This window comes from Rhinichthys klamathensis, unplaced genomic scaffold (assembly GCF_029890125.1).
Source record: "Rhinichthys klamathensis goyatoka isolate OS25496 unplaced genomic scaffold, OSU_Roscu_1.1 h1tg000092l_1, whole genome shotgun sequence".
NCBI lineage: Eukaryota > Metazoa > Chordata > Actinopteri > Cypriniformes > Leuciscidae > Rhinichthys > Rhinichthys klamathensis.
The window spans coordinates 341,760-355,256 of record NW_026606631.1 but is presented as its reverse complement, the minus strand read 5'-3'; the positions used below and the strand labels follow the sequence as shown (position 1 = coordinate 355,256).

Below are 13,497 nucleotides of genomic sequence, written 5' to 3'. Positions count from 1 at the left end.
TAAAATAAAGATTGTATCAATTACATCGTTATGCCAGAAGGTGGCTTGTATTTTAAAAATGTATTTGTCATTGAATCATTCATTCAAAAGATTTGTTCAAAAACACTGATTCATTCAGAATGAAACAAGTGAAGTCTTTATGAGTGAGTCGTTGAATCAATCAAACCGATTAAAAAAATAATGAATTCGATTTAATTAAATATTTTTTAAACAGACAGCAGCAATTAACATTTTGTCAGAACCTCTATTAAATTACATGTTATTTTGTTTAGCTGTCTATTCAGAATCGTGATCTCTATTTTAAACGAAAGAATCATGACTGTTAATTTATCCAGAATTGTGCAGGTCTAGTATTTAGTTTAACATCCAAACCCAAGTCTGGAGAACCAAACATGTTTTGAGGGTTTTATAGAACTTTGGTTAGGTGGTGGAGCTGTACAAAGTCACATGTTTCTGTTCAGAGCTCTTATTAAATGTAGATGAATGAATGAAGTGCAGACATACTGGTTGGTGTGTGTGGTGTCAGAGGAAGGTCTGGTTCAGCTGGTGTGAGGGTGGGCTCAAACACCGGCTCCTCTACTACGCTGATGCTGTTATTATGCATGATGTCCTGCAGCATGTTGAAAATCTCTTCAGCACGTGAACACTTGAAGGCAAATATCCCTGTAGATTGTGAACACAAATGGTTAAAAACACTTGCTGTGCTGCTATAACAGATTACCAAAAAAAGACCAAAAGTGGACACTAACTGTTTCATATATGATGGCATATAATAATAAAACAATATCTAATACATACACCTTAGAGCTGCACGATAAATTGCTAAAAGATCGCAATCTCGATTCAAACACCCAAACAATCTCATTTATAAATGACAACAATTAACCTGTGTCTATTAAACTTTTGACAAAATCACACCGAAACATTCAAATTTGCATTGGCGCTGCTGCTGACAAGAGAGAGCAGTAACTTGTCATGTATAGGTATGAAACATATATATATATATATACACACACGAACATAAACACTGATATAAACAATCTACAGCCGTGTTTCCACCGAAATTACCTGGAATAATTTGTCCCAGGAATTTTTTTCCCCCAGACCTGTTGCTGTCTGCATTTTCATCGTGGTCTAAAGTACTGTGAAGATTAGGTAAATATGTCTGGTGTTGCAGGACTGCGCGCGAATGCGGGACGCAGTTTCCATTTCCTGCTGGATTTCGCCCTCCACATATAATAAGCTTAAAGCAGCATTAACCTTGTAGTCTGTCCATCGGTCGTATTTTTTAAACTCCATTGTTGATTTGAGTAGTAAACAACTCTTTCTGCATGCACCGCAACAGACTTTTAAAAACAGTGGTTGAAATAAAATGCTGGATGAACTCAACCAATCAGCAAGTTCAGCGCCCAAGTCCTACCTCGCGAGCAGGGACTTTCTGAGGGGGCAATTTTTACCTGGAACTTAATTTAGACCCTGGTCCCTGCGGTGGAAACACACAGAGTACCAGCCCAAAGTTCCTAGTTCCTGCGGTGGAATCACAGCTTATGGTAGCAATCAAAATAGAGCAAATCCCCTTTTAAAAGTAACTTGGCGCTTCAACAGGTTTATTGATTACATTTTAACGCCACCAGGTGCCAAAAAGTAATTGAATCATTCATTCAAGAGATTGATTCGTTAAAAAAACGCTGATTCATCCAGTAATAAACCAAGTGTATTTTGAGTAAGTCATTGAATCATTCATGATTTTTAAATATTTATTTTTATAATAATTCAAATTAAACATTTTAAATAGCCTGCAGCAATTAACATTTTTTGAAAACCTCTAGTAAATTAGGTAATCAGGGATGTGATTGTGCATTTTTTTAAGACCCACCGTGAAGCACTTTATGTTTTTTAAACATCAGTCATTTACTGCATGAACTACCAGGAACTGTGGAGAGTGACACATGGAAATATATTTAACAGCTATAATTTATTTCTAGTAATACAAAACATCTTTGGGGGAAATGTAAGGGCGATAAGTGCTATTCTGTAGTTCTGTAAATAAATCAACTGTGCTTCCAATACCGATCAATCTCATTCAGTAAATTCAATTCCACTCAAACTTCTACATTAGGAAGAGGCTACATAAAAATATTTGTGATTGGGGAAACTGCACATCATATTCTGGCTACACAGATAAAACAACCTAAGAACAATTTATGAATTATATTAATGCTTTTTACACATTAGAAAATGAAGACTACACAATCTTATCAGCATGATGAATAAATTATATTAACTGGAATAAACTGTATACAGAAAGGGAGCAGAGAATGTGACCGATCGAGCCCAATCTCCTGGTACTGCGTATTTATAGCTCGAGTTCATGCTTTGCGTGCTTCCAATACGCACTTTTTAGCGTACATTTGATATGAAATATACACTACTAGCCAATTCTACCCAACGGGTAAATTTTGCATACCAGATGCACGTAAAAGATTAAGCCAAATAAAAGCATGAACTCGTGCAATAGATAAGCAGAGCCAGGAGCGATTGCTGTCCATAACTTGGGTCAAGCGCGAGTTCTCACAAAACTCCCAATAAAATCACAGAAACTGACGACACTGCGACATGAACCTCTTACATCGAATCTGCACTTAGTTGTTTATGATTGGGAGAATTTGCGAGTTTCAGTCAGAGAGAGCGCGCACTGAACAAAACTTTTCGTTTCAGCGATGACTAACTCAACGGAAACGTGTCGATTGGTTATAAAGCAACGAAATTTGATGGAAATGCCGCAGTCGGATGGATCGAATGAACGTTAAGTATGGTAGTTTGTTTAACCAATATTATCACTTAAATATATTCTATTATATCATTTTAAAAAAATAAATTTCCATGACTTTTCCAAAACCTTTCCAGGTTTTTCATGACCGTATGAACCCTGAACCATAATTTTACTCACCGGTCACAGTATTGATGTTGACCAGCGTCTGACCACCAGTGCCCACTAGGCTTTCTACTGACATTTTTTTTTATTACTGATCTGCATGATTCACGTGGGTCATGATTTTAGCCTGATTTTACCGGAATTCCGGATTAATCCGAAAGAATCTCATCCCTGGTTATTTTGTTTAGTTGTTTGTTCAGAATCGTGGGAGATTCATGATCTATGTTTGAAACAAAAAAAATTTATCCAGAATCGTGCAGCTCTAATACACCTTATGATGGACAAACAAACACACAACACAAAACATGTAGCATTATTCTGATACTTATCAGGAAAGCCAACATTTGCTATTCCTGCAAGAGGCTGCAGGGTTGAATCTAAATGTTGGGAGCACATCAAGTCGGACTTACCTGATCAAGCATGCAAACGCTCTCAAGCTCATCCTTTTGAAAGCATGGGTTCAAATGTTAACAGTCGTATATTAATAAACTGTGCAAAGAGCTGGTGATCAGACCTCAATTTGGATGCCTTCAAATGGCTGAAACATCTGTACCAATTATTTCCAAGTCTCACAATATACATTTCTTAAAAGCTTGTAATTATATTTAAGTGTGATGTGCCAGAGTGTACCAGAGTGGGAGATTTTAGCTTTACCTTGACCTGTCTGGCAACGACGGCCACTCTCAAATGAGAAGAGATTTGAATCGTAGCCATAGCGACGCAGGCACAGGTAAGGCCACTTGACAGCATCACATTTCCGTGTGCGTAGGACCAGCTCATCCTCCGTCAGCTCCATGATTCCTGCTCCCAGCTCATTCCCGTCATCATCCACATTCACCACCTGAACACATCCAACCAAACCAAACTCAACACAACCAAATGGACTCAGCAAATATAGCCAACCAACCACAAACAAGATCATTATAATGTAATGCAAGTATGCTGAAAGATACTGACCTTAAATTTACTCTGGTGATTGTCAGGGATTGATTCTTTATCTGGACAGCTAAAACAGCTTCCCATGGCTTCTTCAGACCATTTGATACCTAAAGCACAACACAAAATTCAGCAGTGTACAACTGGCCTGAAGCACAAATCAAATTTTGACAGTAAAGGGAAAACAGGAAATGTGGATTGCAATTCATTTGTTCTTCAAGTCCTGTGGATTGGCTTGATGGGCGCAGTTTTCATCTACGTGTTTATGAAACATGAAGTTGGGATGGGACATATCAAAGAACTATAGTAGGAGAGGAACTATAGTACTACCAATAGTAGGAGTGTGCGATATGAATGTACATCTGTTAAACATTTTTAAATGATCTCACTCAGTTTCCTCACTCAAAGTATTTATGTTTTTACAATTTATATATTTATGTGTTGATTCATATTTATATTGTTAGGAAGATAAAAAAATGTAAAAGCGCACAACTCTAAATTATGGCATGGGGTCATTTTGTTGCAATAGCTTACACACAGTACAAGAAAGCTTGATTTCAAACTTTGAATTGAATTTATAAAAAAAATGAAAAAAAAAGTAAACGGTGAGCAATAAAATATGAACTAATTACAAGCAATAGCACATATACATACAAGAGAATAAAGAAACAAATGCAATAAACAGTGCTGTAAGTTTTTCGGTAGGGCTGCACGTTTTCAAGTTTTTCATTAACCGTTAACCGAGGCCCTTAGCGGTTAATACTCGGTTAACCATAGTGTGCACGCCGCAACCCCGAGATACAGACACACGAGAAAGGGGTAGTTCATTTTTAACACCTTTAATAACTGGTTGGACCACATTTAAAACGAAATTAATTAATAGAAATAAAACGCAGTGGTAAGGACAGAGCAGTTATGGTGTGTTCAAGCCGAACGCGAATTTAATTATATGCGCGAGTGATTACATACAAAGTCAATGCAAAGACGCGTATAGACGCACCATTCGCGCCGGGCGTGCGAATGATGCGAATTGGGCGACGCGTTTGCCGCGAATGTCTTCCGCGCAAGTTGAAAAATTTGAACTCGAGCGAATGTTCAAGCTAGACGCGATAGACGCGTAACGTTATTTGACGCTCTATTCGCGTTCGGTGTGAACACACAAGACCATAATGATGCCCGGGTGTTGGCTTATGAGATGGTACAACAACGAGGTTGTACTTGAAGTATATCTAACCTTATATCTCATATTATATCTCATTGCAATACTTGCATTTTGCCCCGTCATTCTCGATTTTAAAGTGCTCCCACGCTGTGCTTTTCTTTGCCCGCTTCATATTAGAAAACTGGTCCTGACTACTTCTTCTTGTGGACATTACAAATGTATGGGAGCGCTCTGGCGGTCTCTGTTGGTGCAAAAATGTATTACAACTAAATTCAATGCACGCCATTGACGCCACTTAACCGAGGAAAATTTTTCACTCGGTTAAGCAATTTTTAACGGTTAATCGGTTAACCATGGACACCCCTATTTTTCGGGTACAGAGATACTACAGAAAATGAATAAAGTAATCAAATATAAAATAACACTGGAATACTCTATAAAAAAATACAGATTAATCCTTACAATTAAAGTTGCAAAAGTTACTCAGTCAAGTCCAGAGAGAGATTTTCTGTGTTCTAAATTCACTGTAAACCATAGCTTCACAGGCTTATTGCTTTTATAAAACGGTTATTTATATTTCACATACCTGGCAAGCTTTCATAAAATAAAATATAGCCTAATGCTATTGATAAAAAATATAATTCTTCCGCCAAGCAGTATAGTTCTTCAGAAGCGGATAGGTTGCCAAGCAACACACAGATACTGTAACACACAGGCGCAGTGGCACAGTAACACTAATGTAATGAGGTCATGTGTATGCTTGTGATTCATTTACAACGGCTTAGAACGCGGCTCAACCAATTATAATTAACCAAAACTATACGCAGTATAGTATATATAGCGGTATAAAACTATATAGCGGTATAAAAGCCCTTCTGTTTTCATTAATTTAAGGGTTATTGTGAATGATAATAATAATAACCGTGTAATGCTGTGAAACTGTGATATTTTCTGAAACGGTTATCGTACTGTGATAAATCACATACAGTTGCAATAATAGTGACCAGTATATTGGAGCCAACAGTAATGTCAGACCACACAAGGATGAGGAACCATTATAATTCTATTGCTTTATCTATTAAAGCTAGTTTAATATTTCCTAAGCTGCTTCGCAAGCATAGCAGTGGGCATTTAAAGGAAATATGACCCTAAAACTAAGTGTTTAAAACAGAAGGGCAAAACAGAGCAGACAATGACCAATTTCTTTAAATTATGGATATTAAATTATGAAGGATGACCCCTTTAAAGAGTGAAATCACAGTTCTTACCCAGATCCAGCCACCAGGGTTCCTGGTTCATTCCCCAGCCCGAAGCAAACAGTCATTCTCTAAATGCAGAAAGGGTTTTCAGATGTGACAGCTGCGTCTGAAGCAATTCTATAATGTAAAAAAACAAAAAAAACAAATAAGAAACATTTCATATGTACAGCGCTCTTTACTGTATAAGGGCCAATTAACATTGCCACAACAAACTCCCTTAAACACAAATCGGTTTTGTTGGGTCAGTGTGTTCACTCTGCTTGTGTTTGTTGGGTCAGTGTGTTCACTCTGCTTGTGTTTGTTGGGTCAGTGTGTTCACTCTGCTTGTGTTTGTTGGGTCAGTGTGTTCACTCTGCTTGTGTTTGTTGGGTCATTGTGTTCACTCTGCTTGTGTTTGTTGGGTCAGTGTGTTCACTCTGCTTGTGTTTGTTGGATCATTGTGTTCACTCTGCTTGTGTTTGTTAGGTCAGTGTGTTCACTCTGCTTGTGTTTGTTGGGTCAGTGTGTTCACTCTGCTTGTGTTTGTTGGCTCAGTCAGTGTTCACTCTGCTTGTGTTTGTTGGGTCAGTGTGTTCACTCTGCTTGTGTTTGTTAGGTCAGTGTGTTCACTCTGCTTGTGTTTGTTGGGTCAGTGTGTTCACTCTGCTTGTGTTTGTTAGGTCAGTGTGTTCACTCTGCTTGTGTTTGTTAGGTCAGTGTGTTCCCTCTGCTTGTGTTTGTTGGCTCAGTCAGTGTTCACTCTGCTTGTGTTTGTTGGGTCAGTGTGTTCACTCTGCTTGTGCTTGTTAGGTCAGTGTGTTCACTCTGCTTGTGTTTGTTGGGTCAGTGTGTTCACTCTGCTTGTGTTTGTTGGGTCAGTGTGTTGTGTTCACTCTGCTTGTGTTTGTTGGCTCAGTCAGTGTTCACTCTGCTTGTGTTTGTTGGGTCAGTGTGTTCACTCTGCTTGTGTTTGTTGGGTCAGTGTGTTCACTCTGCTTGTGTTTGTTGGGTCAGTGTGTTCACTCTGCTTGTGCTTGTTAGGTCAGTGTGTTCACTCTGCTTGTGCTTGTTAGGTCAGTGTTCACTCTGCTTGTGTTTGTTGGGTCAGTATGTTCACTCTGCTTGTGCTTGTTGGGTCAGTGTGTTCACTCTACTTGTGTTTGTTGGGTCAGTGTGTTCACTCTGCTTGTGCTTGTTGGGTCAGTGTGTTCACTCTGCTTGTGTTTGTTGGGTCAGTGTGTTCACTCTGCTAGTGTTTGTTGGGTCAGTGTGTTGTGTTCACTCTGCTTGTGTTTGTTGGGTCAGTTTGTTCACTCTGCTTGTGTTTGTTGGGTCAGTGTGTTCACTCTGCTTGTGTTTGTTGGGTCAGTGTGTTCACTCTGCTTGTGCTTGTTAGGTCAGTGTGTTCACTCTGCTTGTGTTTGTTAGGTTAGTGTGTTCACTCTGCTTGTGTTTGTTGGGTCAGTGTGTTCACTCTGCTTGTGTTTGTTGGGTCAGTGTGTTGTGTTCACTCTGCTTGTGTTTGTTGGGTCAGTTTGTTCACTCTGCTTGTGTTTGTTGGGTCAGTGTGTTCACTCTGCTTGTGTTTGTTGGGTCAGTGTGTTCACTCTGCTTGTGTTTGTTGGGTCAGTGTGTTCACTCTGCTTGTGTTTGTTGGGTCATTGTGTTCACTCTGCTTGTGTTTGTTGGGTCAGTGTGTTGTGTTCACTCTGCTTGTGTTTGTTGGGTCAGTTTGTTCACTCTGCTTGTGTTTGTTGGGTCAGTGTGTTCACTCTGCTTGTGTTTTTTGGGTCAGTTTGTTCACTCTGCTTGTGTTTTTTGGGTCAGAGTGTTCACTCTGCTTGTGTTTGTTGGGTCAGTGTGTTCACTCTGTGTTTGTTGGGTCAGTTTGTTCACTCTGCTTGTGTTTGTTGGGTCAGTTTGTTCATTCTGCTTGTGTTTGTTGGGTCAGTGTGTTCATTCTGCTTGTGTTTGTTGGGTCAGTGTGTTTACTCTGCTTGTGTTTGTTGGGTCAGTGTGTTCACTCTGCTTGTGTTTGTTGGGTCAGTGTGTTCACTCTGCTTGTGTTTGTTGGGTCAGTGTGACAGAGATAATTATGTTTTCCAACATTCTGAATCCATTTTGGAAATTGTTGTGTGAATTTGCTTTAAAAAATGTACCCACAAACATTAAAGGTGCTATATGGAACTTTTCTTCTAAAATGAATCCTTTTTTTATTGCCTGTGTGTGAAGGGGTTGTAATCACACATTACAATGATCCACTTGTCGGGTTTTGCTATTACCTCTGAAGGCCAGTATTCCTATTTCTATATGAGGTCTCCGGGTCGGATTTTCTGCGAAATCCATCGGATGTGACGTGCACGCGCGCTCCCGAGCCTCTCTCCTTTTTATATACAGTCTATGCGACGGCACTGCAGCTAACGACATGGAGTCTGATAACACCAAAAAACGACCTGCCTCCAGCACAACACAGACTCCAACACAAACTCCACATAAACATAAAAACAAAGCAAAAATGTATCTGCTGAAGCTCGTCAGGCCAAACGTGAATCGGATCGACTTAGGACGAAAACCCGGATCAACATCGGCAAAGAGTTTGAATTATGGAGAGACCTCCGCTATTAAGTTTTCAGATATGCTGAAATAATGGTAAACTGTAATGAAATAGCCAGGTAAACTACAACATACATGAGATATGAAATGAATACAAAAGACTGTTCCAGGATAACAAAAAGTAGGTGCTTTAGGATGTAACTTTTATTTTATGTACTAGATCTACTGTCTAACGTCACTCATCCCACTACTATCATATTGTTTATAAAACACATTTCCAGACACGTTCAGTACAGTAATGTTACTTCCTACGATCTTACTGTTACACTGAAATTGTTCAGTCTAGTCACTAACCGTTTTCGTTATCAAATTATACATTCACCTATGTTGACATTGCTGCCTGATTGTGAAAGACACGAATAGTTAGTGAAATGCCTTATGCTAACACCACATGCCGGCTAAATGCAGTCAATGTAACGTTATCATGGTACGAGCATGGAGCATTAGTTCAACGTCAAGCTGATAAAAGTAGCCTATTATTGTAACGTTGCAGTGGGAGTTTACATGAGTTTCCAGCATGTTGTGTGACGCTTTCTCCAGTGTGTTGAAAGTCTCAGTGTGCCCGTGTACCATGAGTGCTCGCTCTTGTAAAAATTGGTTGCAATCTGAAACATCACCGATAGAGGCCCCTAAAAATCCATATAGCACCTTTAACTAATAAAATAATTATATAAATAAATAAAAACATACACTAACTAAATCTATTTAGCATCTCCATCTCCACTCACAATAAATGAGGCGAGTCTTCATACGTCTAGTTTGGCTGTACATAATGTCTACAAAACATCCTTCATTTTAAAGTCACTTTGGCCACATATAGGGCTCTATTTTAACGATCTGAAACGCAAGTGTCAAAGCGCAAAGCGCAAGTAACTTTGTGGGCGGATCCCGGCGCTGTTGCTATTTTCCCGGAGGGATAAATGCCTCTTGCGCCAGGCGCAAATCTAAAAGGGGTTGGTCTGAAGTAGCTTCATTATTCATAGGTGTGGTTTGGGCGTAACGAGAAATAAACCAATCAGAGCGTCATCTCACATTCCCTTTAAGAGCAGGCGCGCTTGTTCTAAAGCGGATTCCTATTATAACGGCGGATTTGCCAGGCGCGCGCCAGGAGCGCTTCACAGCCGAGGAGAGCAACGTTCTTGTCAGGGCCGTAAAACACAGAGAAGTGACATTGGGGATGGAGAAACCCACCCAAATTAATTATCTATCTATCTATCTATCTATCTATCTATCTATCTATCTATCTATCTATCTATCTATCTATCTATCTATCTATCTATCTATCTATCTATCGTAATAATGTATGATTTGCAAAAATGAAAACTGCTGCTTAGATGAGAGAATCAAAGTGTATGCGCGTTGTGCACACGCTACATTGATTATGGTCAAGCATGCGCCCTTAAAATAGCATAAAGAACAACGCGCTACTGACTTTAGACTACTTTTTTTCTGGTCAGTGGCGCAATTGTTTTATAGAACAGCAAAATAGCATGAGGGAAAGTTTGCGCCGGAACACGCCTCCTCTTTGCGCTGAACCGCCCCGGGGAGCGCAAGTGTATTTCTTAGTTAACCGACGTGCGTCTGTGGAGGGAAAAGTCCGCTTTGCGCGGGTGCAAAATAGGAATGATACATGCGTCAGTGTACAAAGTCATTTGCGTCGGGTGCAAGATATGGCCCATAGACTGTAAAGTTTAGGAGTCTCAACTAGGCCTGTCGCGATAGTCGATAAATCAATTAATCGCACGATAAAAAAAATAAGCTCGATAATTTCCATTTGCATGCTTGTTTGTTTTCCTCGTGTCTCTCTCTCTCTCTCTCTACCAAAGAGACTAGATGACAACTCTCGGTTCCTTAGCGTGAAGTAGAGCTTAGATTCTCTGCCCGAGCCCGAACTTGACCCGACCCGGCCCGAGGATAGATCCCCTTGGGCCGGGCCCTTGGGCCTCGGGCCGGGCCCTTGATCTAGAGACGTGCACTCCCAATGCAATAGAGTGCGGCGCGGGACTAGATTTGATGGCCGGGCGCGGGCGGTAATGCGCTCACTCTGTGTGTGCGGGCTGCGGGAGAATAAAACGATTCGCGGGACTCCCGCAAACTAGAAATATCTATGAATAAAACATATAAAAACCAATAGATTTTTATTCATTTGATGCAGAAAAGCAACAAGAACAACTAAAACAAAACGATTTACAGGCCAGAGTTTCTATTCATAACATGTTTGCAGCGATGAGCGATGTAGCCAATCACAGACATGTGTGTTGACTTCTTGAACGCAATGGCCAATCAGAAGCATTTAAGATAGACTCCCCTCACCGCTCAAAACCAAGGGGGTAATCCATCGACCGGAAGTTGAAGTCGGCCGGGTGCCGCCATGTTGTAGCAGAACTTCACTTGCGTTAGCATTTCCATTGACTCCCATTCATTTTGGCGTCACTTTGACAGCGAATAACTTTACATCTGAGGCGTTTAAAGACTCCATTTGTCCATTATTTATTTCTAAAGAAACACGACAATGTATAAAGGGCTCCATTACCTTCTATGTTACATTATGGCCCCGTAGAAACAGTTTTAGTAAAAATAGGCTAACGATTGCGTCATAACCAATCGACTCTCTGTCGCGCTGTACAGAAATTACCGTACAGACAGGAGGAGAAGCTCGCAGGCAATCGGGGGGACGTCCCGTCAAGGGAGAAGCCCATAGATAATGAGTACATAAAAGCAACGGAATACTTACTCCTGCTCACTCACGCCAAAGAACTCTTTGCTCAAGTTCCCCGTCTCTGCAAGATTAACGTTGGCAATTTTCACGCACAGCTACTAGAAGATTAACGTCTGTCAGACAGGTTGCTCACGTCATCAAGCTTAGTTTGAGTCGGTTTGAGTCTGCGCGTCAGGAACGGAAGTGCTCAGAAATCGCTAAAAATGGGCTTCAACTGTCTCAACTGAGTTCCAATGAGATGGCTCTGTCCACTTCTTATACTGTCTATGCTCAAAACTGACTTTTTGTTCAGTGCTGAATTCTGTATGCTGGCAAATCCTCGAATTATAACAAACAAAGTGTGGATATTATGAAAGATTCATTGTGCAGTCAGCTTCATTGATAATAACAGAGATGTGTGAGATTGCGATGAACTGTCTGCTTTTTAGGAATTATTAAGCGAGCGCACTTTGCGCACATTCATTCATGCCAAACCATGCACGCAGTAAACTGCTTGCTTTTATGTTAAATTAACAGTGGTTTGTGTGTTAATGCTTTAATAACAAATCATTTAGGGTAGGGTCGGGTTTTGTTTACATCCATTTTATTTATTGTTTTTGGTATTTATTCAAGTGCATTTTTTGTTAACAGAGACATTGCTTTTATTGTTTTTGGTTGTTTTGTTCATTTATTGTGGATATTTAAAATGTTTTCCATTTTCAGTGTTAAATAGTCTTTAGAAATAAAAGTTTATTGATCTTTGAAAAGGTGTACCTGCATTATTATGCCATTATCATTATTTTAGATGTAAATGGTCTCGGAACGACAATATTATCGTTTATCGCAATAATATCTTGGACAATTTATCGTCCAGCAAAATTTGTTATTGTGACAGGCCTAGTCTCAACCACATTTGAATACAGGCGTGAATCATCTAAATTATCGTTCCGTGTGTGTATGCAACGGGACTTTCATATTGTTTGGTATCGATAATTATTGACATTTTTTATAACTTTTTTTTTTAAGACAAGTAGAAAGGTTTTCATTTAAACCAGTTTTTTTTATCCACATTATTAAGGCAAAGTTGCAAACAAAAAATTATATTAGTTTTAGCAGTCAAAAACAAAAATAAAATGTAAACAAAAATATCTTCTTCATGTCTTATATTAAGATAACAAAGTAAGTGTTACAAAAATGTGTGCAATGTAAAAGTGTAAACGTAGAACAATCAAGGCAAACTTTGAGGCAGATCAACATCTGTAATAAGTAGCGGTGTAACGGTTCACAAAATTCACCTTTAAACGCCGACTGTGAACACCGACTTTTAATGCAGGCATTCGTTGGTTTTCTTATGCCGGGGACACACTTAACGACTGTAAGGCCGATTATGAATGTAATTTGATACTTACAACTGATCATGCCCAAAAGCGTCGAGTCAGCAACAGTTGCATTCAGTCGGTGTTCACAGTCAGTGTTTAAAATCTGCTCCAGTCATTGGTCATCACAACAATCTTCAAAGTTCAGTCGTTAAGTGTGTCCCCCGGCATTAACGACTAGCATTAACGACATTAAGTTTTCCGTTTCCAACAACTGGAGCAGATTTTAAACACCGACTGTGAACACCGACTGAATGCAACTGTTGCTGACTCGGCGCGTTTGGGCATGATCAGTCGTAAGTATCAAATTACATTCATAATCGGCCTCACAGTCGTTAAGTGTGTCGCGGCTTTACACAGATAAACCGCGCACTCTTACGGTTCTCGCTATGTTCCGCCTCTCCCACGATGGACTATACAAATAGGAATAAACCATCTAAAAATTTTTTAATAATCATACCTCTAAAACTAAATGTGACATGATTTAAATGATGTTTGTGCTTTCATGCCGTTCCAGTGCGAGCGCTTCAGATGATCAA

The 13,497-nt window shown here is 39.7% G+C and overlaps 1 protein-coding gene across 2 annotated transcripts in view; it reads right to left on the bottom strand.

Moving 5' to 3' along the window:
• The window catches only part of frs2b (fibroblast growth factor receptor substrate 2b), a 43,882-nt gene that overhangs the window by 15,210 nt on the left and 15,175 nt on the right, over positions 1 to 13,497 (bottom strand). The window contains exons 2-5 of one of the 2 annotated variants that reach the window (XM_056252067.1): positions 6,302 to 6,409; positions 3,893 to 3,981; positions 3,590 to 3,776; positions 505 to 663 (exon numbers count right to left, since the gene is read on the bottom strand). In XM_056252067.1, coding sequence (XP_056108042.1) covers positions 505 to 663; positions 3,590 to 3,776; positions 3,893 to 3,981; positions 6,302 to 6,332 — 466 coding nt within the window. In that variant the 5' untranslated portion in view covers positions 6,333 to 6,409. The remainder of the gene's footprint in view (positions 1 to 504; positions 664 to 3,589; positions 3,777 to 3,892; positions 3,982 to 6,301; positions 6,410 to 13,497) is intronic. The other variant, XM_056252068.1, reaches the window with a different exon arrangement.